Consider the following 22,152-nt stretch of genomic DNA (forward strand, 5'->3'; position numbering starts at 1 on the left):
AACGTTTGCTGTGTTTTCAAAGTTTCTCCAACATTAATTCTTACCTATCTGCAATGTCCTTAGAACACATAAATCAGAGAAACCTGTAGTCCTGCTAAAGCAACACCTGCTTATTCACTACACAAGCCAAAAGTTTCCAAAGAAAACAAACTAAGCCTAGACCTTGAGGTTTACACATGTAGTCAAGAAGGTTTTCCTGACATGATTGTTCAACAAATCCAAAGGTGAGTTCAATCAAGTAAAACAGAAATAATTACCCCCATTCCACCACATGTGACTCATAATCCCAATACTCTCGGGGTCTGTGTGTATTAACGTCTGTGTAAACTCTGGCCCTGCTTGGCACGGGTCCCGACATGTCAGACAGGTTGGCAGACAAAGCTGGACTTGATATTTGAAGATCTGGTGGTCACCGTGTTTGGAGGCAGTAGAGGGGGTAGAACCTTGTTTCAGATCTGTCTTCTTCAAACTGTAGAAACAAAATGCACAAAGACCAAGGATTACTTTTATTTTTGGTTTTAATTTATTGCTATTTGAAAGGCAGATTCACGGAGACAAGGAAAGACAGAAAGAGAATCTTCATCTGTTGGTTCACTTCCCAAAAAGCCACAAGGCCAGAACTGGGCCAGTCTGAAGCCAGAAGTTAGGAGCCTGGATTCTACCCCCAGGGCTCTAACATGGGTAGAGGGGCCCAAGCACTTGGGTCATCTTTCATTGCTTTCCCAGGCACATCATCAGGGAGCTGGACTAAAGTGGAGCAGCTGGGATTCTAACCAGGGTGCATATGGCATGCCAACATCTCAGGCAGGTTTAATGAATTATGCCATGGCAGTAGGTCCCAAGGATGACTTATAAGATTGTATGGCAAGAACAAAAAATCATTTTGCAAATACAAATGGCTTCCAACACACCTCTGGTTTTTTTTTTTAAGGTCCTAATTATTTTTATTGGAAAGTCATATTTACAGAGAGGAGGAGAGACAGAGAGGAAGACCTTCTGTTTGCTGATTCACTGTTTAAGTGGCCAATCCAAAGCCAGGAGCTTTTTCCAGGTCTCCCACGCAGGTGCAGGTTTCCAAAGTCTTGGGCCATCCTCAACTGCTTTCCCAGGCCACAAGTAGGGAGTTGGATGACAAGCAGGACAGCCAGGACATGAACCGGCTTCTAAATGGGATCCTGGCGCATGCAAGGTGAGGATTTTAGCCACTAGGCTATCACACCGGGCCCACCTCCAACTTTTTAATCAATGCATGTATCCCAAGTCTATTTGTATTCAATGGACACAACTCAAGCACTACGTCCTCTAACAAAGGCAAAAAACAAAAAACAAAACAAAAAAACCCAAATACAAGAAATGCACATATTGGGGGCAAGCATTGTAGAAAACTGATAAAGCCACAAACTGCAATGCCAGCATCGCATATAGATGCTGGATCGTGTTTTAGCTAATCTATTTCTACATGTTAGGCCCTTTCCATATGCACGGGAGATCTGGAAGAAGTTGCTAGCTCCTGGTTTTGGCGTGACTTAGCCCCAGCCCTTGAGGCTATGTGGGAAGTGAACCAGCAGCAGAAAAATAAATTAAAATAAATTAAAAAAAAAAAGAAGGAAGGAAGAAAAGGAGGGAGGGAGAAGGAGGGGAGGAAAAGAGGGAATGGAGGTGGAGAGAGAAAGGTAAGAAGAAATACATGTTATCAATTGATAATGGTCCTGAAGGACTGCGCAGCTTCTGATCCAGCTCTCTCTAGTGTGCTTTGTCCAGCGTTCTCCAAGCCCTTTCCCTATCAGCTTTGGAAGCTCACAAAATTAATGCAGATTTACTAATTGAAACTAAATTCCATCAGGTGATAAAACAAGTAGTGGAGTCCTGGGTCCAAATCCCTGACTCTAGAATTGTCAAGCTTCAGATCTTCCAGAAAGGGCTTGGAAACACCAAAACACATGTGAAGTAATGCTAAATGATTACTAGATTTTTTTTCCTTTAAAATGCAATACAGGAGCTGTGGTTCCAGTGGCTAAGGGCTAACTCATGGGTGCATGTAACTATAAAATAAGTCTTCATTCTTCCCTAGAAGCCACCTGACACACACACACATTCCCCTAAACCACAAACATGAAAACAACCAAGTCTTTCCATTACTAACAGACACGGTTCTTTTCCTTTAGTAATCTGTACATAGTTGATTAGGGCACAAAGGGTCAAGGGCTATAGGAAATTGGGTAAGACCATTGTTTCCACGCTTTTTTTTCTGTATCTAGGGTGAGGAGGGAAATAATGGGAAAAGCCCCACCCAGCCTCCCACCCATCCCAGGGTCCCCGACTCGGGGCATGCTCCGAGGGCACTGCTCAAGTGGCTTTGAGAGTTCAACACAGACACAGTTCTTACAGCACATGCACATACCTGTTTTGGTTTCCCAAAATCTGAATGATCTTTCAACTTTTACTCTATCTAGTACAAAACTTTCTATTTTGGAAACAACGTTTGTGAAATTAATGTTGTTTTACTTTTTTGGGGATTGAGCTGCCTTCAAACTACGTGTTATCCCTAAACACTTCAGGTCATCTGGTACACAACCAGAACTGGAAAAGGGGCTCGAATAACTGCTCCCATGCTTCCACTTCCCAACACTAAAGCTTCTTCTGTTAAATTATATAATTAAGAGTTTTCTTCCTCTAATAATTCAAGTCAAACATTGAGAACCCTTTATTTTTTCAATTTTTACAGCAGCTTATTTGGAAGTGGGGAAAACTGCCAAACTTCTCAATATCAATTTTCCTATCCGATGTTTACAAAATACCTTAAGAAAAAATCTGACTTACAAAGAAAGTGTTACCTTTACTAACTATTTCCATTTTAAATGATCTCACTTAGTCCTTACTCTATACACAAATATAAAAGTATATGGTGCTCAGTTCGGAAAATAAAGAGTATATGCCACTTGAATGGCTAACAATTCCAGCTCACTAAGACTACCTTTTTAAAAGCCCTGAGATTGATTTGAAAACATGGTTAAATTTTATTTTTGCTCAGTGTTTAGTCTAACAGAAACTCATGAAAAAGTACTTTGTCAACCTAATTTTCCCTGCAAGAATCAGGCCACAACAAACTGAGGGAAGCATTAACAATTCTCTCTCACCATGTGGAAGGATCAAAGACATAGTCAAATAAACATGTCTGGGCCTGGTGTGATGGCTCAGTGGATAAATCCTGGCCTTCAATTGCTGGGATCCCATATGGGCACTGGTTCGTGTCCCTGCTTCCCCACTTCCCATCCAGCCTGGGAAAGCAGTGGAGGACGGACCAAAGCCTTGGGACGCTGCACCCACTCCCGACTGAGGATCAGCTTAGCATTGGCTGTTGGGGCCACCTGAGGAGTAAAGCAGCAGGTGGAAGATCTTTCTTTGTGTTTCCTCCTCTTTGTAAATCTGTCTCTCAAATAAAAATATATAAATCTTTAAAAATAAATGAAAATTAAAACAATGCCTTTTTGCCTTTACAAAAGTGACACTGAAAAAAAAAAGTGGCACTGATTCAAAGGTAAAACCAACAAGAAAAAATAAGCAGCTATAGTATCTGAATCACTTATTTCAAATGTCCATAGTTGTTCAACATTTCCAATGCTCTCTTCCTTTCAAACCAAAAGCAGAAATCTGTCAGTAAGCATTTGCTGAATACTATGCAACAGAAAATGTGGGCTAGACGGGCAGGCAGAGGCCCTTTTGCTAGGCCCTGGAGAACAGGCAGTCACCCTTGTTTCCAAGAATGGTGCTCTGCAGGCACTGCCAGGTATTCAAGCCACCTCTAACCCACCATTCTTTCTATAAACATTTAAGGAGCACCTAAAGTGTTTGGAAGAAAGTGTTAGGGGAAAAGCAGTAAAGTTCATTTTGAAGGCGGCATAGGAATCATTCAGATGAAAACACTAAAACTTAAGTCTGTAATGACGTGTTCATTTAAGAATTTAAAAGGTCTAGAACTTTTTCCTCCAAAGTTAAAGACTACAACTGTTACTGATCATGCTTAAAACAAGTTAATAATTCCTATTTCAATTCTTTGTCTTTCTCTTCTTTTCTCCATTCTTTGTAAAAATCACTTCGACTGAAGAGATCACAAAGCAGAATGCGTGGGGTAGGCACAATGGCTCAGCTGCCTAATCCTCCACCTTCAAGCACCAGCATCCCATGTGGGTGCCACTTCCTGTCCTAGCTCCTCTATTTCCCATGCAGCTTCCTTGCTTATGGCCTGGGAAAGCAGCAGAGGATGGTTCCAGCCACATGGGAGACCCAGAAGAAGCTCCTGACTCCCAGCTTTGAACTGACCCAACTTTGTACACTGTGACCATTTGCAAAGTGATCCACCAGACAGAAGATCTTTGTTGCTATCTCTTCTTCTCTCTCTGCAGCTGACTTTCAAAAGTCAAATAAACAAATGTCAAAACAAACAAACAAACAAAGAGCACCAATGGCCAAAGCTGGAACAATCTGAACAACAACAAAAAAAAGGCACTGTTGCATTCCAGCCTCAAACAACAAGACCCCCCATGTACCCATACTATATTAACAGTAAGTCTGCCTCATGAGAGAATGCCAATACATGCGAAAAGAAATAAGACCAACATTATACTAACCCCAATAAGATAACTGCTGCAGGCAAGATTCAGACACTAAAATTAATTAGTATAACTCTTAGGAGAAATAGAGTGTTTGCAAATCATCAAGTTAATTCCTTCAGATTTAAGCATTTTAAAATTATTATGGTGGTTACAACATATGTCCACAAGCAATTTTCATACCTTTTGAAGACAGGTTAGATTTAGGAATGCCATTCTAGTGGACAGGAAGAATGCTGACTCCACAGGACAAACAGGGCAGAGCCTACTGAAGCATTACTAGTGATCACACTGACAGTCCTGACATGTGGCAAAAAAGAGACTTCAATTCCACGGTAAGCTCCTGAATCCCAAAACCCATAATTTAACCCTGCTATTTAAGCCTACTATGCCAAGGTGCCAGCCACTACAAATATTTTTTAAATCAATGGGTTCTAAATGTGTCCATTCTATCCGCACCACTTTACATTGTGTTTATGTCCTTCAATACTGCTTGTGGGGGCAAATACTACCCTCTCTTTAGGAACCAGCAAGTTCTCTATGTTTTTCCTAACTGAGCAAGAATAGGAAAGTACTTTAGATAAAAATCTGTGGAAAACTGGGTTGAAGCATACATTGGGGTGGGCATTCAGGCCCATGTTAGGATGCCCACATCCCAAACCACAGGGCCTGGATTCCAGGCTTGCCTCCAGCTCCCAACTCAAAACTTCTTCCAAATACATACCATGGGAAGCAGCAATAAGGACTCGAGTACTGGGTCCCTGTCACAATGAGGAGTCCCTATCACAAAACTGCATTCAGTTTTGGCTCCTGACATTTGCAAAGTAAACCACTAACAAAATTTCTTATTCTCTGTCTTGCAAGTAAATAAATGAAGAATTTCCAAACTTTATTGTGGGGGCCGGCGCCTACGGTGCTGGTATCCCATACTGCTACCAATCTGAGTCACATCTGCTCCATTTCCAATCCAGCTCTCTGCTAAAACACCTGAGAAAGTATCCAAGGTTACATCCCTGCACTCACACAGGAGACCCAGGAGATGCTCCTGGCTTTGGACCAGCTCAGCTCCAACTAATGCAGCCATGTGGAAAGTGAAATAGCATACGGAATAATCTTTCCCTTTGTCCCTTGCCTCCCTAATTCTACCTACGAAATAAATAAATCTTTAAAAAAGGGAAAAAGTGTTATCAAAATATTGCACCAAAATAAACACCTTTTATATCCATTTTCCATAAACTTTGGAAAGTTCTCTTAATGATGTGCAGCTGATTTTAAAGATGTCTTTCTCTTACATGAAAATATTACTGCATGAATAATAGCAGAAATAAAATGATTTCATTTCATATTATCACTTCGCAAGACATGAAACCAGTGGGTTGGTGTGACAGATGTTTGTTGGAGCAGTAAGTTTTTACAACATTTGAGGCTATGAAAGCAACCCATGAGATGGACAGAAGATCTGGAAGCCTTGACAGAGCTGCACGTTCACTGCTCCACCAGAGTGAACTTTGGATTTACAACGCATCATGAGATTGCAGGAGCAACAACTACACTGAAACCACTAAAACCCAGATCTGGCCTTGGGTGTGTCACTACACAGGGAAAAACAGACAGGGCTGCTCCCTTCCCTGCAGACCATGAATAAACAGCAGCTAATAGGGTGTGCTGTCCTACACTCGCCAAAAACAGAACACAGGCTGGAATCAAGCGCAACATTCTGATTGGTTTTCAACTCTAAAGACTATGTGAGTGCTCTTGAATTTCCGCTGATCACTTTTTTTTATGATTTATTTTTATTACAAAGTCAGATATACAGAGAGGAGGAGAGACAGAGAAGATCTTTCGTCCAATGATTCACTGCCCAAGTGACCGCAACGGTTGGTGTTGCACAGATCCAAAGCCAGGAGCCAGGAGCTCTTCCAGGTCTCCCACATGGGTGTAGGGTCCCAATGCTCTGGGCTGTCCTGGACTGCTTCCCCAGGCCACAAGCAGGGAGCTGGATGGGAAGAGGGGCTGCCAGGATTAGAACCAGTGCCCATTAGGGATCCCAGCACGCTCAAGGCGAGGACTTTAGCCACTAGACCTCGGTGGCGGGCCCTCCACTGATCACTTTTTAAAAACAGTCCTAGACCCAGGTACCCTTTTCTCATTTCACAGAAAGTAAAACCACACAACTTCTCTAAAGCCAGGGAAGCTGCATGGGCCCAGCACAATGGCTCAGTAGCTAAATCCTCATCTTGCATGTACCAGGATCCCACACCGGCGCTAATTCCTGTCCCACTTCTTCACTTCCCATCCAGCTCCCTGCTTGTGGCCTGGGAAAGCAGCAGAGGATGGCCCAAAGGCTTGGGACCCTGCACTTACATGGGAGACACCAAGAGGAAGTTCCTGGCTTTGGCCTCAGATCAACTCAGCTCTGGCTGTTTCAGCCACTTGAGGAATGAACCAGGGAAAGGAAGATCTTTGTCTCTCCTTCTTTTTGAAAATCTGCGTTTCCAATTAAAAAAAGGAAGGAAGGAAGAAACAGCTGCCTAGATTCACATACTGTTCTACTGCCTATGTGGTGGCCTGAACACTCAGAGTGTATATGTGGACATGTATGCCCAATGGGCTCATAATGTATTTTTAAAAATTGAGAAACGATCCATTTAATAAATTTACCACTATAGGATATAGTTTTTAGTATTCTGATAATACTGTGCAACCACTACTATTCTGATTCCAGAATCATGGAACCACTCCCAGTATCAGTCCCTTTCACAATCTCCTGTCCACAATCTGCCTGTTCTGGACAATATACATAAATGGAATCACGTAATACATTGCATTCTATATTTGGTTTCTTTTACTCAGCACATTTTTTTTTTTTAAGATTTATTTTATTGCAAGGTCAGATATACAGAGAGGAGGAGAGACAGTGAGAGATCTTCCGTCTAATGGTTCACTCCCCAAGTGGCCGGCCGCAAAGGCTGGAGCTGAGTCAATCCAAAGCCAGGGGCTCTTCTGTGTCTCCCACACAGGTGCAGGGTCCCAAGACTTTGGGCCATCCTCGACTGCTTTCCCAGACCACAAGCAGGGAGAGCTGGATGAGAAGTGGAGCTGCCAGGATTAGAACCAGCATTCAAGGTGAGGACTTTAGCCACTAGGCCACAGTGCTGGGCCCAGCACAATGTTTTCAAGTTCCATGCATGTTGTAGTATATAACAATAGCTCATTTCTTCTTATGGTGGAATCCACTGAAAGGATATACCACATCTTGTTGATTCACTCACTGCTTGATGTGTGCTGGAACTGTTTCAACAGTTTGGCTAGTATGAATGATGCTTCTTCAAACACCTGGAACATTTTGTTTTTCAACAAGTTTCAACAAGTTTTTCACACTGTTTGCAAAAAGCTGATCAGTTCTTAAATTATAAATTTAAAATTTTCACAGTAAATATTTTTTGAAGTAACAACTGTTAACACTTAAAAAATATAACTGTGGGCGATGCATTGGTTCAACTGACATCCCACATGGGCAGCAGTTTGTCTTCCTGGCTACTCCACTTCCCATCCAGCTCCTAGCTTGTAACCTGTGAAAATAACAATGGGTGGATGGCCCAAGTCCTTGGACCCTGCATCTGTGTGGGAGACCCAGAAGAAGCTCCTGGTTCCAGGCTTTGGATTGGCTCAGCTGAAGTTGTAGTGATCATTTGGGGAGTAAACCAATAGATGCAAGATCTCTCCCTCTTTTGTCTCTCCTCTATAACTAACTTTAAAATAAAACATAAAATAAAATTTTTAAAAATGCTCTTTTAAAATTTACTTTAAAAGATAATCTTTTGAATGTAAAACTTCATGACACCTAATTATTGAATTTTCCAAAGCAGTGCTGCCTGTTTTTTTAAGAGAAGACACAAAGAGAAATTAGTATTTGTATGGCAATGGGATGTGATCAAGACTTGCAGACCTGGTTACCAGACAGCTGACAGGACCAACATCTCTAAGCCCCTCTAACAGAGGATACCAGTTAAGAAAATCTGGCTTAGGGGCAGCACATTGGCTCAACTGGCTAATCCTCCACCACCAAGCACAGCATGCCATATGGATGCCAGTTCATGTCACAGCTGCTCCATTTTTGGTCTAGGTCCCTGCCTGTGGCCTGGGAAAGCAGCAAAAAATGGCCCAAGTCCTATGTACCCTGCACCCACATGGGAGACGTGGAAGAGGGTACTAGTTATGAATAGGCTCAGCTCCATCCATTGTGCCATCTGGTGAGTGAACCAGCAGATTTTTCTCAATGAAAAATAAAAAAAAAAGAAAAAGATTTTTCTCTCTGCTCTCTTTAAATCTGCCTGTCCAATAAAAATAAATCTTTAAGAAAAAATGTTTTAAATAAGTTTATCTCATGGCCTGAACAATCAAAATCTATGCACTAGGATAAGAAACTATTTTACAACCTCCCCCTTTTTTCAAGAGATGTCCAATCACCTGTTTCAGCTTTCAAACGAAGTCCAGATACACAACTAATGAGCAACCATTTCTTCTGGGAGATCATCCATTTGGAGGCCACTGACACAAAAAACAAAAACAGTGAATATAAACTAGCCTCCTAGGCCCAATCTAGAATAAGTCAAAAAAGAAAATTATCTAACAGTAAAAATAGAGGGGCCGGGATGGTGGAATGGCAAGCTCATCCTCTGCCTGCAACGGTAGCACCCCAATCGGCACTGGTTTGAGTGCAGGCTGCTCCTTCCATCCAGCGCCCTGCTTGTGGCCTGAGAAAGCAACTGAGGATGGTCCACAGCCTTGAGACCCTGTACTCATATGGAAGACCCAGAAGCTCCTGGCTCTGGACCAGCACAGCACTGGTTGTTGCAGCCACACGGGGAGTGAACCAGCAAATGGAAGGTCTTTCTCTGTGTCTCTATTGCTCCTTCTCGCTATGAATCTGCCTTTCAAAAAAAAAATATTTTGAAAAAGCTTTTTCTTTTTTATTTATTTTTTAATTGGAGAGGCTGATTTACAGAGAAAAGCAAATACAGAAAGAAAAATCTTCTGTCCGCTGGTTCATTCCCCAAGAGACTGCAACAGCCAGAGCTTAGCCGATTTGAAGCCAGGAGAGCTTGTTCTGGGTCTCCCACGTGGGTGCAGGGTGCCAAGGCTTTGGGTGATACTCTACTGCTTTTCAAGACCACAAGCAGGGAGCTAGATGGAAAGTCGAACAGTCAAGATATGAAACGGTGCCCATATAGGATTCCAGGAGATGCAAGGTGAGGATCGAGCTACTAGGCTATCACACCAGACTGTCTTTGTCTTTCTAGTTTAAATTGGCTTTCTAATCCCTCTCCCACCAATCAAACTATCTTAAAATCAAAATATCTTATTAGTAGTGCTTTCATTTTTAAATGAAGGGCAACAAACAGCTCAGAATGGTTAACCAGTTCCTTGCAATTCCCCTCACTGACCTTCAAATGCCAATATTCTAAGTACAAACTGAGTGAGAAAAGCACCTGTTGAAACTCAACAAAGTTTTTTTCTGGTATTATTATGGGCTGGAATCTCAAATATAAATATTCTCAATAATTCCTGCAGTAATTGCTTACATACAGTCCTAACATGCCACTGGATCTTTTAGTCTTCTTACCTACATTCTTTTTTCAAAACACAACACACACAAGTATTTCCTCCATAAAACAAACCAGGAGGTATGGCAGAACAAACATTAGGATTTCATTTTACCAAATTAGTTACAAAAGGGATCAAAGTTTCAGTATTACATAAGTAATGTAACCAACAGTGGGAGATCTTAAAACAAAGAAAGATATTTTAACAAAAACCAAGTTGTCAGATCTAGATTACCACAATTCTGCCCCAAAAAATGAACAGAAATTTGAAGTTCAATTTAATTTCCCACAACAAACAATATACTGAATGCATGATGCTCAGCATCATTGTTTATACATATTAGTTATATTATAGCTTTTCGTCTGCCAACACATACAAAATGTTATAATGTGTGACTTTATTGCTCTAGCCACAATTCCCTGGAACCAAAAGATAAAAAACTTCATTTGAGACCTAGAGTAATCTAAGGTAGAATGTAGCATTTCACTGCTACCATGTGAATGCCTCTTATAAACCAGGCACTGCACAGGATACAAAGTAAACAGGTTGAGGGGCTAAACAACCTACTCCAAAATCACAGGAGTATTAACTTCTCACCTACATATTCGAACTCACTCTGTTTAGGAGCTAAAGCCTAAATACATTCTTTTCACTACATTCAACACCTGAACTCAGCACTATTTCCTTCATTCTGCAAAATGATTCATTAATAGCTTGCCAAAAATACTACAATAAAATGATTTGCTTTGAATTTGGAAGCAAGTTGTGGGATGAGTTCCTCATCATTATCCTCTTACCTGAATGGGATAGCTGGGGGAACACAGTTATATGAAAACCAGGTTTTGAAGTGGAAAAGCTTTTCTGCACAGCTACCAAGAGGAAGGCACCCGAGAGGTGACCTTTCCCTCCCTCAAGGCCTGTAGGCACATGGGGCTCCCCAGAGATTCAACAATGTCTGTGGGTTTTCAAGATGTCACAGGGATGTGCTGGGGTCCGTGTGATGGGTGTGGAAGACAGGAAGGCGTGAAGAGTATTGTTCCATTGCAGGCAGGGCTGCAAGGAACTTCCCGCTGTTTAGCAGGACCCAGCGGATGTCTCTACGAAAACCTGAATGCAGCTCCGCCTCCCTTTGAATGGACACCGGACAACCCCACTGAGATTTCTGTAATCTATTTAGGCATTGTCTGTTTAATATCAACGTGAGCTTGGAAGCTGATGTTGCTGATACTGTTTTTAGCCAAAAAGCCTTTCATTACTGCTGCCCCCATTGACAATATGCTGATCAAGGGTGCTAACTCCCCCTTTGACCATATACTAACCGAGGGTGTTCTTTCCCCAGGTATAGTGGGAACCTATGCTTAAGGTTTTCCTCTCCCATTGACCATATGTTAATCAAGGGTGTTCTGTCCTCAGGTGTAGTGGGAATCTATTCTTTCCCTCCTTCTTTGATCTTTAGGTCCTTCCTTCTGTGACACATTTCCTCCCTTAGCTGATTCAAGACTAAACTGTAGAATGAGGATTGTAGTAGGAATGTGTTACTGATTGATATGTGCCTTCTACTGAGAACTTCCTAACCACGGCACCAGGATGGATAACATCCTGCCTTAGGTGAAGCAAACTGCAGAATTATCCTTAGAAACACCCACTTGACCATGACGTTAAAAGTCTGAGCCAGATTTTGACTACTTCTGTATAAAGTGGATAGTTTTCTTGCATTGTCCACAATGATCATGGAATCTTAGTGGTCCGTCTATTTTCTTTACGCCTCATCCATGCACCCTTCTCGAGTTCTGAACTCAGCTGGAGCTGGACTCCAGCAGGGATGGTTATAAAAAGATCCCAGGCACACAAAGCAAAAGACACAGGTAGCCACAGATGAATATTGATGAACTTGGCTGCACTGCTTCCTAAGTCTCCACTGCATTAGGCATGGCATGTAACATTTTGGAGCAAAAAATGAACTGGTCAAGACAAACAGAAGCAAATGTGACATTTTTGACACTGATAATTTTACAATAAATTGTGTATCAAATACATGTTTGAATTTTTACTATTTTAATTGCTAGCCAATAGTCTGATTTGATATATATTTTTAAACTGTAGACTAACTCCAAGGCTACTCTATATACTCATAAATACAAGGGACACTTTTAAGAAAGGCTCCTGCTCTGCCAAAAAAAGTTTATGATTTAAAAACAAAGTCAACAGAAAATCAAGTTAGAAGGTTACCCGAGAGAGGAGGACATACAGCAGGAGACTTCATGCAAGAGGTCTCCTCCACACACCTCCCCTCAAACACCATACCCCAGGGAGAGTAAGAATAAGTGCTCTGTTCCATATTCCTAAGTGTATCGGTGAGTACACCTAGAACCTTTCATGAACCTGAGGAGAAAAGATTAACTTTTCCATTTGTAAGAACAAAGGGAATCCTAGACTCACCACGATTAGATAACCATTCTGGCAAAATACATGACTAACTGAGGCACTCTACACTGCGAGTTCTATCGATCTGCCCCAACCAGCAATTTAGTACCTCACCCACTCGCGAGACTAACAGCAGGAAGGACAGGTCAACTCTCATTACAGGTCAACTCAACGGCTAACCCTCCACCTGCAACTGCCAGCATCCCATATGGGCACCACTTTGTGTGCCAGCTGCTCCACTTCCCATTCAGCTCCCTTCTTGTGGCCTGGGAAAGCAGTCGAAGACAGCCCAAACCCTTGGGACCCTGCAGCCACACAAGAGACCCAGAAGAAGCTCCTGGCTCCTGGCTTTAATCAACTCAGCTTCAGCCATTGTGGCCACTTGGGGGGTAAATCAGTGGGGGGAAGATCTTTTCTTCTTTTTCTCCTCTCTGTATGTCTGACTTTCCAATAAAAATAGATCTTTCTTTAAAAGAAAAGTCTCATTAAGAACTTAAAAACACTTAGCAGCAGAAATTGAAAATAAAGAGGGTAGATTAGTAATTCACAAAATCACCTTGATTAACAAGAAAGAGAAAGAACTAATACTACTAGTCTGGCCAAGGCAGTTTTAAATGATCTCACTGTTCACAGTGATCCTGAGATGATAAATCAGCTGGTGCTTTAGTCATGAATCCTCATAAACCCAGAGGCAGGTATTACTAACTCCCCACTTCGCAGATGAAGAAACTCAAGGTTACCAAGGTGTCCGAGGTAGTTGCGATTCCAATTGAGATGAGAAAGCCCAGGTTGGAGAGACGTTAAGTGTGCTGAAGTCTCCCTCCACAGCTAGAGAAGTTCCATCCCATACCCAGCTTCTTTTCCACTCCCACAAGCAAACTCAACTGATTTTTTAAAATACTTTTTATGATTTATTTTTATTGGAAAGCCAGAATATAGAAAGATCTCCCCAAGTGACCGCAACAGAGCTGAGTCAATCCGAAGCCAGGAGCCAGGAGCCAGGAGCCAGGAGTTTCTTCTGGGTCTCTTACGTGGGTGCAGGGTTCCAAGGCTTTGGGCCATCCTCTACTGCTATCCCAGGCCACAAGCAGGGAGCTGAAGGGAATAGGGGCAGCTGGGACACGCCCAAATGGGATCCCAGAGCATGTAAGGCTAGGATCCAGGCACTAGGCAACAGTGCTGATTCTTAGCTCAACCCCACTGCTCAATTCCAATTCCCGTAGCTTTCTCAGAAACTCCACAAGATACAAAGAGCTTTCATAGGAAAATACCTCTGAAAGCTACCAAGTTGTGGCTAAAAGATCTATGATTCCAACATATGGCTCCACTGTGAGCTTGAGAGCAGAGACAAACTGGAGAGTCCTAACACAGCACCTATCAAAATGGAGCAAGCACTCAGCATTGGTGGAACAAACATGCTTATTGGCTATAAATATTCAACAGCCACATATGGCTATTTCCTATTGTCTGAAATGACATGATACAGTTTCTAAAGAAAATACTGTATCCATTCTCTTAATAGGGTAGTTTCTTAAAATTTATATAACACTAATGAAGTAGCTAAAATAAGAAATGCCCATTATAACATTAATCAAAACTTCAAATGTTCATTTTTCCAAGCAAATTAAAATGTTTCAGCTTATAAAAACCAATCAGAAAACCTCACAACACTAGAAAGTGCAAATGATGAACAACCAATAAGGGCATTTCAGATATGACACATACAAAAGCATAAAAGATTAATCTAATTGTACCTTGATGTTTACTCCTAAAACTGACTACAGAAAACACTAGTTTCTAAGGGAAAAAAAAAACCACCACTAGTATAAAACCAAAACAAAAAAAAAGCAAGCTTGTCCACCATAATAACTGTTGCTACATAACTTTTCTTGAAGGCTGAAAGACACAGAATTGGTACAAACTTATGGAAATGCCATTTCTAGTTATGTCATGTAACAGTGAGTTTTTTATCTTATACTTTAAAAGACTGAATTCTTGATTTCTACAATGCTACAAAAGTATGTCTGCTCAGCAACTAGGTCTGCTGAATTATACTATTGACCATACAAAAGTGTAGGAGAAATTACCTATAACCCAATACAAACACATCTTTTGCTATGACGAGGATGTCTCCATGTGAAAAGTTGGTTGGCCTAGATTCCTCTCTAAAGTAATCAATTAAATAATCTACTATTTGAAATGATCCATGTTAGGTGTTCAACTACTCTTGTGTAAGCTACCCAGTGAATCATCATACACGACCAAGCAAATCCAGTTTCTTATTTTAAATCAAGTAGCACAAGGATTCTATTATCTTGAAATGCTAAGCTCTTTCTTACATAATGGAACATCAGTTTTTAGTTTCTGAACTTGTGCAAACTTTACTGCAACATCTGCACCAAAGTTGTCAAAACAGTTTTCACAAATGCTAAACAGTTAACATTTTGTGGGTCCTTACTATGTTTGGAACTGTTAAGTATGTTGTATGCAGTCTCTCAATGAATCTTACAAATATTCTATGAAGCAAACAAGCCAGCAATGCCACCTGCCCTAGGCAGGATTCAATAAAGGGAGGAAAGGGGAAAGGAGGGGCACCCAGGGCTGCTGTGCGACTTCCGGCCAGCTTGTGGGTAGATGTGTTCCCTAACCACTGACCCAAGCTTCAGGTGACCCAATTTCCCTCACTACAAAGAAGTCAAGCAGATCATTTCAAAAGCCTGACAGCCTGAAACACTACAATCTTTCATGTAGTAACTAAAGAAGAGTTTCATTTCCACCTGACTACAATGAGTTTGTATTTTATGATTCCAATAGGAAATTAGGCCTTTAAATCTTTGCCCATATATTATTATTATTATTTATTTGAAAGGCACAGTGACATCTACTGATTCACTCATGAAATGCCATGGCAGTTGAGCTGGGCCAGGTCAAAACCAGGGACGAAAAACTCAAAATCTCCCACTCTGATGGAAGGAAACCTGCGGCCTCTGGATGCGCAACAGCGGGAAGTGGAATCATGCAGTGTCTGAGCCATAGGTGTCCCCAGTGATGGCTTTACTCACAGTGCTGTAAAGCCCACACTACAGGACACTGTTATTGAGCAAAAAGCAAAAGACCTTTCTGAATAGCTGAAACGGGCTAACACTCTACCTTCAAGCACTGGCATCCCATATGGGTGCTGATTCCAATTCAGCTCCCTGCTTTTGGCCTGGGAAAGTAACAGAGAATGGCCCAAAGCCTTGGGACCTTGCACCCAGATGGGTAACCCGGAAGATGCTCCTAGCCTCAGATGGGCTCAGCTCTGGTCATATGGCCATTTGGGAGTGAACCAGTGGCTGGAAGAGCCTTCTATCTCTTCTCTATCAATCTGCTTTCTCCTTTTCAAATAAAAACAAATAAATCTTGTTTAAAAAATCCAACCTGGGGCCTGGCAGCCTGGCCTAGTGGCTAAAGTCCTCACCTTGAACGTCTCTGGATCCCATATGGGTGCCGGTCCTAATCCTGGCAGCTCCACTTCCCATCCAGCTCCCTGCTTGTGGCCTTGGGAAGCTGTCCAGGATGGCCCAAACCTTTGGGACCCTACACCCATGTGGAAGACCTGGAAGAGGTTCCTGGTTCCCAGTTTTGGATTGGCGCAGCACCGGCCACTGCGGTCACTTAGGGAGTGAATCATCGGATGGAGGATCTTCCTCTCTGTCTCTCATCCTCTGTATATCTGATTTTGTAATAAAAATAAATAAATCTTTTAAAAATCCAATCTGATGATTCCCAAATCTGACTTTTAACCTCAAATTACGACAGAGAAGAAAGATCTTACAACTTCAGAACAAGTATGTATGAGAATAGACAATTATACAACTGGCTATTCATTAAAAAAAAAAAGGAAAGAAATATCACTTATCTCCTCTAAAAACAGTAAATGCCTTTAAAAGGCTCTTACATAAAGCCACTGCTTGGTTTAGTCAATTAATTAGTAAACAAATTATATCATTTATCCAAGAAATTTATTAGAGACCTGCAAAGATTCACTAATCTATAGAAATCCTACAAAATGACCTGGAGCTTGACAATTCCCTTTACTAAGCCAATCTTGTATCAATCATGTACCAGTCAGAGGATACATGAACAAGGAGGGGACAACGGGTCCATCTCACCCACACTCTCTGAAGCCGTCCAGGACCAAATCACCATAAAATAATCTCTGAGCTTTTGTTCTCTAGAAAATAATCCCCCAGGATCATGAAATAAAACCAGCAAACCTACTGTTGTAGTTGCTATAACAAATAATCACCAATAAACACAAATTTATCTATCATTTCACATTTCTACAGGCCACAAGCAGGCTTGTTCCTCTGTTTAGGGTCTCACAAGATTAAAAACAAAAGTACCCAGAGGGCCTCAATGGAAAATTTGCTTGCAAGGTCCATGAGGCTGTGGCTCAGTTTGCCTTCTCACAGACCCCACTGCCTTTGCTTGCTCTCCTAGTGTCTGTGTAGCCCCTTCTGTCATGGCCACTGGGTCCTTGTTACGGCTAAAGCTCTGCTGCCCCTTCAACCCCTTCTGTGCCCTCTAGCTCAGAACTTCATGTGATTATGCTAGACCTACCCAGAAAATCAACACGATTCCTAGTTGAAGATTCTTAATTACATCTATGAAGCCCCATCTGCCCCACAATAGTTGTAGATTCCAGGGACGGGGGAGGGTGGCATTCTCTTATCACAGTCCACTCCCTGGCCTCCAGGACTCAGGCCTTTTCTAAACAAGAAAACACATTCATCCAAAGCCCCAAAGGCCTCACACAATATCCACTCAAAGTCCAGAAACCTCATCTAAACTCCATTAGCTCAGAAAGCCCAAGTTTTCACCCCTTAGCTCAGATATGGATGAAGTTCTGGGTGTAACTGATTAAATACAACTCCTGAAGGATGATTCGTAAGAAACCTGCTAAGTGCATGCCTTGGCAAGGCAGGCGCAGGGTAACAGAGATGCTTGTGTTCCAGCTTCAGCAGAAACGGAGTCAAAGGTCCAAAGCCATCGCAAAGCCTGGGCAAACTCCATTCCCTTCCTCCGCCAGAGAAAACGCGGTGGCTTTTTGCTCCACCCCTCCATCTCTGAGTCACGTCTTTTTTTTTTTTTTTAAATGAAAAGTGGCCCACCTCCAGCCCACCTCCAGTTGGTAGGAGTTGGGAGGGTCCTGCAGTCAGACTTACTAACTTTTATTTTCTTTCAATTCTAGCTGGCATTGTTTCAGCACAGAACTACTAAGAACCCAGCGGGCTCTCCCTCAGACTGACAACCACAAATAACACAGGCTGCACTTTCAGCATGACGCCTGGAAATCTCGGGTACACAGCCACGTTTCTCGTGTAACAGAGCATTTCACAGCACCACATTAGTCACTATCACCATTCCGTCAGTCTCCAAGAGCACATACCCAAGTCTGGGCGCATGAGCAGGCCCACAACAAGCTATCCAGACTAACAACCTATTCTAGGCCTTTTCTATCACACGCCTCAAAATTCTGACCTTCACCCACTGACTTCCATTTTTAGGTGCCCCAACTCCTGGCACCAACATCTACCATCTATAAGAACGTTGTATTGCAATGACCACATACACAGTGGTTTCAAAAGCCACAAATATATTATCTCTGCTTGTATAAATTCTAAACTGGGCAAACTTGGTTAGGTTTTCTGCTTACAGTCCCAATGGCCTGAAATGAAGATATCTACAAAGAATAATCTACCTCTGGGCTCTAGGACGATGTTGCTGAAGCCAGCTCTCTGGGGCTGTAGGAGCGAGGTCCAGAATTTCCTTGCTGGCGGCCAGCTGGGGCCTGGTCTTTAGATCCTAGAGACTGCCCCATTCTTCCTCTGACTTTCCTTGGGACCCTCCCCACCCCAACAAATGGGGTACTTCTGCTTCAATTCTGACTCCAGCTGGAGAAAGACTGCAGGTCTACCCAGAAAACCCAGGGTGATTTCCCTATATCAAGATTCTTCATTTTGTATCTTTAGAGTCCCCTTGGCCACATAACACAGGCACAAACTTTGGAGATTGAGGTACGGCCTCCTTGGTGGGTAGAATGGTACCTCACTCTGCCTTCTGTGAATCAAAACCCTACTGAAGGCTTTAAACTCACTTCCCAAAGAAAATCCCCCCTTTCTTGGAAGTGTGTCATTAAGATATATATCCACAGTTAAACATAATAATGAAAGCAAGGATTCATCCCGGAACAGACTGGGCAGACAACAGGAAGACTAAAGTCAAACTGAGGGAAAGAAGGTGCTACTTGCTTCACATTCAACTAGCACAATGTACCCAGGACTCCAAAGCTCACACATCCGCTTCCTGGGCCTGAATGTGCACTCTCCCTCTGGGTTACGCAGGAGAGGGCATAACTTGGCATTTTTAAAGAAAAGTTGCCACATGCTGACCTAACTTTACAATCAGCTGATAAATCCACCTAAGAGACTTTCAATCTCTTCATTCTTCTAGTCATACACCCTCCCCCGATAGAAAAAGGAAAGCCAAGTATTTCAAAGTCACAGAAGGACAAGCCGGCCATGGAAGACTGCAGGTGAACTTTTCAAGTTGACATGGGGAAGAACTGGTACAGGGCCCAGGCTTGCAGCCCAGGTCTTCCAAACCAGTCAAGCCAAGTGACACTGCCACTTGGAGCTTCTTTCAAAGCTAGATCCCTGACGGTAAGGACTCACCCACAGTCAAGGATTTCCTCTCCCTCCCCGATTCCCTAAATACCAGCAAGGCCTTACTTTAGTAATTAGTTACAAAATCAAGAAGGCCCTTACTATCTCCCAGTTGCTGTAGTAAGCACTTGACACAAATTATTTTATTCACTCTTTTTGAGCTAGAAAATGCCATCCCTCAGGAAAGGTCAGACTGCAGCCTGCAGAGTGTACTAGGTAACACTGTTAAGCAGTAATGGCCTTGATACTTAGAATCCTGATGATCTAGTTGTTAACCACTGGCCTACACTGCCACTCCTTCAGTGGAATGAGGCTGCCAACTCTAGGGGGTAAAAATCCTCTCTTCCTAGCTTTCTGTTTTTTTCTCCCCACACTTCCTTCTGGAACAACCTGACAGATGAAAGCAAGCTGTCACCTCCTTTTCAGAACTCCTTGCTTCCCACTGAACACAAGAGCAACTTCTCTTAACCATGATGTCGCTTCCCTAAAACACACTACAGAAGCTCTACCCATCCTCACCTGCCCAGCCAGGAAGTGCCCCAACACGCCAAGAAACCAACAAGAATACAAAATTTAAAAACTCATTATCTGTCACCAACAGATGTACACTGGCAGTCAACATTTCATACTTCTCTTCCACCCAAGTTCCCCGTTAGCCTTTAACCCCCATCCCACCCGCTAGGCCCCCACTTCGTAGCTTCCCCACACACACGCACCCTGTCTCTCCCAGCACCCCGCCCGGAGTTCACTTCTCTCAGACCCGTCTGCAGGTGCCAAGCTCACCCCCGCCCAGGAGGACCCTGGCCAGGCCCCTACACCCGCGGCCCGGCACCGCCGAAGGGTTCACCCTACCCAGCAGGCACCACTCCCTTGGCACCCTCCCCCAGCATCCCCTGGAGTCCCACCCCTCAAGCTCCCTTCCCCCTCTGACGACCCCAATCTCCAAGCTGCCCCCCAGTCCCCGCCCAGTCCAGCCCTGTCCACTGCAACAAGCAGTCCACTCAACAGCCGGTCCCCACTCCCACGTCGGGCTCTGCCTGCTCCCTCCCCTACCCCTGCACACACAAAAACCACGCTTTCCACCCTAAGGGGTGGCCCCCGGCCTCCCTGACGGGTGCAGGGGCCTCGACGGGTGTGTGTGTGTGTGTGTGTGTGTGTGTGAGGAAGGGGGCAGGGGACGGGCCACTCGGAAGTCTGCGGGATGCGGGAGAGGCGGCCGCGCTCCGCTGCGCCCTCCTGGAACCACCCCACCCCCAACGACCTCTCCCGGAGGTTCCCACAGTACCTGTGGTGGAAGCGGCAGCGGCGGCAGCCGCTCTCCCCTCGCCTCACACAGACAATATGGCGGCGGCGGAGGAGGAGACACACGGCTCGGCCGCCAGCCGCAGGGACCAGAGCGAGGCTGCAGCCTCCGCTGCCGGAAGCGGAAACCCCCTCCCCTCGGGGGGGCGGGGAGAGCCAGCTCAAGCTCCGCCTTCAGTGGAACCTGGCTGAGAGCGGCCATGCTGGGACGTACTATTGTATCCTCGGGGGGTTCCGTTCCAGCCAGGGCATAAGAGGGGAGGAATTCTCGCCTTCAAATAGGGTATCAAGATTTGCGGACATCAAACGCATTTGATTCCAGTGCCTGGACTGATTGGCTCGGGAAACAACACGCACCGCCCCCTCAGAAAACGACTGGTTTGACCCAAACCAAGATGGCCGAGCTTAGGTATCCCGCAGGTCCCCCCACGGCAGGCGATCCCAGCAAGCGCAGCTGGCTCCGCCTCCCTCCAGGAGAAGCATGCGCCACCTGCAGAGCTGTGGAGCGAAGCATTTTGGGAATTGAAGTCTCGCTTGCTTGGACTCCTGGTCTACCATTAGGGTTCCACCAACACTTTCTTTCTTTCTTTCTTTTTTTTTCTGATCAAACTTGGGAGTTCAGACCAGGTGAACCAAAGTTGGAGCTCGCGTGGGGCGTGGCGCGGGACTCCGGGAAGTGACGGTGCTCGCCTGCAGAGACCGAGGCCCCGTTCTTTCTCTTGCAAAAGTGCTCAGAGCTGTCTACCCGGAGAGCATTGGTGCGCTCTCCCTAAGCTCTGACCCGCTACCCGACTCTCCCTGCTGCAGGGCATGCTGAATGGTGCAAGAACTGACCCTGGGCACCTCTTGGTCCAGAGCTCAGTCTCTTTGCTGGACATTCAAGGCTTCTCTTCCTTTCCAACCTGTCTTCTGCCACTCTCCAGTTCCTGCTGTTGCCATCCATTGAAACTATTACCTCCTTCCATTGCACTGGCAGGTGCCTCCGGCTGCCGTCGTCGCCTCAGACTGGGATAACTTCTCTCTATATAGAGAAACTAACTCGGGTGTCCTTACTTCTGGGAGGTTCCTGCCTCACCAGGGATGGTCCCCAGCCGCCTGCGGGCCCCGGTCGTTGTCCTCCCCTAGACTGTGAGCTTGCAGTGGCCAGGTGGCCCCGCAGGCCCTGCTAACAGCAGATGCATGTAAGTGTTGAGGTGAGGCTGAGGTGTGAGGGCTAGAACAAGGGTGAGGAGGGCCGGTTATTTCTGTCCCAGCCATTAGCCCCGGTGCTTCAGAATAGCTGCCTATCCCAAGGATGGGCCGCCGCTCCCTGCATGGTTAGTCAGCTGACTGGCACCTCTGCTTGCTGGGAGACAGCTGCCTCTTTCTCTCTCTCTTCTGTGGGATCTGGGGAGGGTGTGTGTGCTAGCTGGCCTCAGGCAAGTGCCAGTGACTGTTTGGCGCTCAGGTGCACCAGATAGGTCCTTGAACCTGTTCCCTGGATACCCTCAAGGGGGTCA

The 22,152-nt window shown here is 44.3% G+C and overlaps 1 protein-coding gene across 3 annotated transcripts in view; it reads right to left on the reverse strand.

Moving 5' to 3' along the window:
* The window catches only part of CSNK2A1 (casein kinase 2 alpha 1), a 45,242-nt gene extending 24,487 nt beyond the window's left edge, over nt 1-20,755 (reverse strand). The window contains exons 1-2 of one of the 3 annotated variants that reach the window (XM_040981689.1): nt 20,637-20,755; nt 258-469 (exon numbers count right to left, since the gene is read on the reverse strand). In XM_040981689.1, the coding sequence (XP_040837623.1) occupies nt 258-358 (101 nt within the window). In that variant the 5' untranslated portion in view covers nt 359-469; nt 20,637-20,755. Of the gene's footprint in view, nt 1-257; nt 470-9,080; nt 9,143-20,636 lie in introns of those variants that run through there. The other 2 variants (XM_040981690.1, XM_040981691.1) reach the window with 2 other exon arrangements.
* Between the last annotated feature and the right edge of the window lie 1,397 nt (nt 20,756-22,152).

This window comes from Ochotona curzoniae, unplaced genomic scaffold (genome assembly GCF_017591425.1).
Source record: "Ochotona curzoniae isolate NIBS_2020 unplaced genomic scaffold, NIBS_Ocur_1.0 contig_3520, whole genome shotgun sequence".
Lineage (NCBI taxonomy): Eukaryota > Metazoa > Chordata > Mammalia > Lagomorpha > Ochotonidae > Ochotona > Ochotona curzoniae.